This window comes from Penaeus monodon, chromosome 16, assembly GCF_015228065.2.
Source record: "Penaeus monodon isolate SGIC_2016 chromosome 16, NSTDA_Pmon_1, whole genome shotgun sequence".
Lineage (NCBI taxonomy): Eukaryota > Metazoa > Arthropoda > Malacostraca > Decapoda > Penaeidae > Penaeus > Penaeus monodon.
The window spans coordinates 44615581-44618080 of NC_051401.1; the positions used below are offsets into that span (position 1 = coordinate 44615581).

The 2500-nt window shown below is 37.0% G+C and overlaps 1 protein-coding gene across 2 annotated transcripts in view; it reads right to left on the minus strand.

The window, feature by feature from the left end:
* LOC119582843 (breast cancer anti-estrogen resistance protein 1-like) overlaps positions 1 to 2500 on the minus strand; it is a 69098-nt gene that overhangs the window by 6105 nt on the left and 60493 nt on the right. For both annotated transcript variants that reach the window (XM_037931317.1, XM_037931316.1), the window contains exons 2-3: positions 1537 to 1680; positions 6 to 185 (exon numbers count right to left, since the gene is read on the minus strand). In XM_037931317.1, coding sequence (XP_037787245.1) covers positions 6 to 185; positions 1537 to 1680 — 324 coding nt within the window. The remainder of the gene's footprint in view (positions 1 to 5; positions 186 to 1536; positions 1681 to 2500) is intronic.

Below are 2500 nucleotides of genomic sequence, written 5' to 3' on the forward strand. Positions count from 1 at the left end.
AACACCTTGTTGGAGAGGGGTCGCTGCGGTCTCGGAACAGGGCTCGTGGTGGAGAGGCGAGCAGGCGTGGTGGGGGAGGTGGTGGCCGCGCTGTTGGGGGAGCTGAGCGAGGACAGGCTGGCCATTCCCGTGCCTGTGTCGTAGACGCCGGGCAGGATCCTCAGCCGATTGCCCGGACAAATGCCCTGTCGGGGAGGGAGAGAGGGAATAATGGTAATAATGGTAATAATGATAATGATAATAATAATATATATAAATATAATAATAATAATATAATAAAATAAATAATAATATATATTAATTATTAATCAATTAAATTAATAGTAATAATAATAGTAATAGTAACAGTAATAATAATAATAATAATAATAATAATAATAACAATAATAATAATATTATATATATAATAATATATATATATTATATTATAATAGATAATAAGTAATATAATAATAATACAATAAAATAATAATAATACAATAATAATAACAATAATATAAATATATAAAACAATCAGACAATAAAAACAATAAAATAACACCAAAAGAAGTAGTACATGCAAACGAACCTACAAATAGCTTTCTTTACCGACATAAAAATGATATGTTCTGGTTCCAAAATGTGACATTGCACCTCATATGTAAAAACCAAGTATTTCTTAGAAAGTAAATGATAAATAATGTCAATCTGTCTGAGGCTCTATCTACACGTCAACATAGTCCACACTCTAGAACTTTATAATATGCAAATCAAATAAGAGATGAAATTCATCAACATATTCACCGGACAAATCCTGAATGAATCACAAATACAGGTGCAATTAATCCCTTTTATTCATCGAACTCATCCTTTATTAAATGAAAGAAGAGAAAAAAGAAAAGGAAAGAGAGAGAGAGAGAGAGAGAGAGAGAGAGAGAGAGAGAGAGAGAGAGAGAGAGAGAGAGAGAGAGAGAGAGAGAGAGAGAGAGAGAGAGAGAGAGAGAGAAATGTAGTCAGTGTCTCGAGAATCTGCCAGTTTTCTACACGAGCCTAAAAGTACATTGCCATTCCCTTATCAAAGAAAAAAAACGAACCATCTACCCAATCAACAAGGTACTGCAACAAATGAGCTCTTGCAATAGGGTCAAACTCCAGGAATAAAATTTACCCTTTCATTCATCAGTTCTGCATGCATAATCTACCAGAGAGAGATTTAAATACCCAGCAAGACGGGGAAATGGCTTTAAATGAGACAGGAAACCAGCACACGGAAATTATATGAAAGTGACAATGGGATATATTATTGCAATTGCACTTTTTGCAGGCTTTGAAGCTGTCAGACTATATATAAGGTGGCAAAGATGACCAAACCTAACTGAAAAAAAGGGGTGGGGGAGCAGAGAAGAAAAACAGTAAAAAAAAAGGAAAATCCCACAGGCCACACTCCCATCGACGTCCCCACAGAGAGCCCAAGACGATGGCCTCAATACAGACAAGGAAGAGCCTCAAGCAAGAACTCAGCACACACACGAGGAGGTACGGGGCGGGGGGTCCTACCTGTCGTCCTTTCAGGGAGCACAGCCACCACCCTTCCATGCCAGCTGTGTTCTGCTCCAGCACAGTGAGCACATCATCACGACGGAAAGCCAGCTCGTCGGGTGACTCGGCGACATTGTCGTACATGGCACGAGCTATGCAGTTCTGGAAGAAGGAAAAGTTCGGTTAGTAAAAAAAAAAAATACCAGATATAAAAAATGTATTACATGCTACTACTACTACTACTACTACTACTACTACTACTACTACTACTATACTACTACAACTACTACTACTACTACTACTACTACTACTACACACACACACTCACTCTCACATACATATATAATAATGAAAATAATAATGATGGTGATGATGATGATATTCTTCTTATTATTATTATTATTACTATTATTATTATTGTTATTATTATTATTATCATCATTATTATCATATCGTCATCGTTATAATTATTATTACTCTTATCATGATCATAATCATCAAAGTCATTACAATTATTACCATTACCATTATTATCATCCTCATTATCATTCTACTCATTATTATCATTATCAGCATTATCCATAAACGTTATCTATTTCCAAAGGCGAGCCAGGGTAATCGATAGATGGGAAATGCGCCAACGTTCAGAGATCGACTCGTATACAAGTCCACCTCTCTCTCTATTTCGCCCTCTCGCCTCTCCTTTTATTTTTTCTCATAGTCTAGTCGGCTCGATCTAGTCACTCTATAACCCTCTTATCTGAATCTATCTCTCTTCTCCTCTCTCTTCTTCTCATCTCTCTCTCCCTCCTCTCTCACTCTCTTCTCTCTCTCTTTTCCTCGCTCTCTTTCTCTCTATCACTTCTCTTCTCTCTCTTTACTCTCTCTCGCTCTTATTCTCTCTCTCTTCTATTTCTCTCTTTCTTTCTACTCTCTCATCTTCTCTTCTTCTCACTCTTCTCTCTCCTTCTACTCTCTTCTC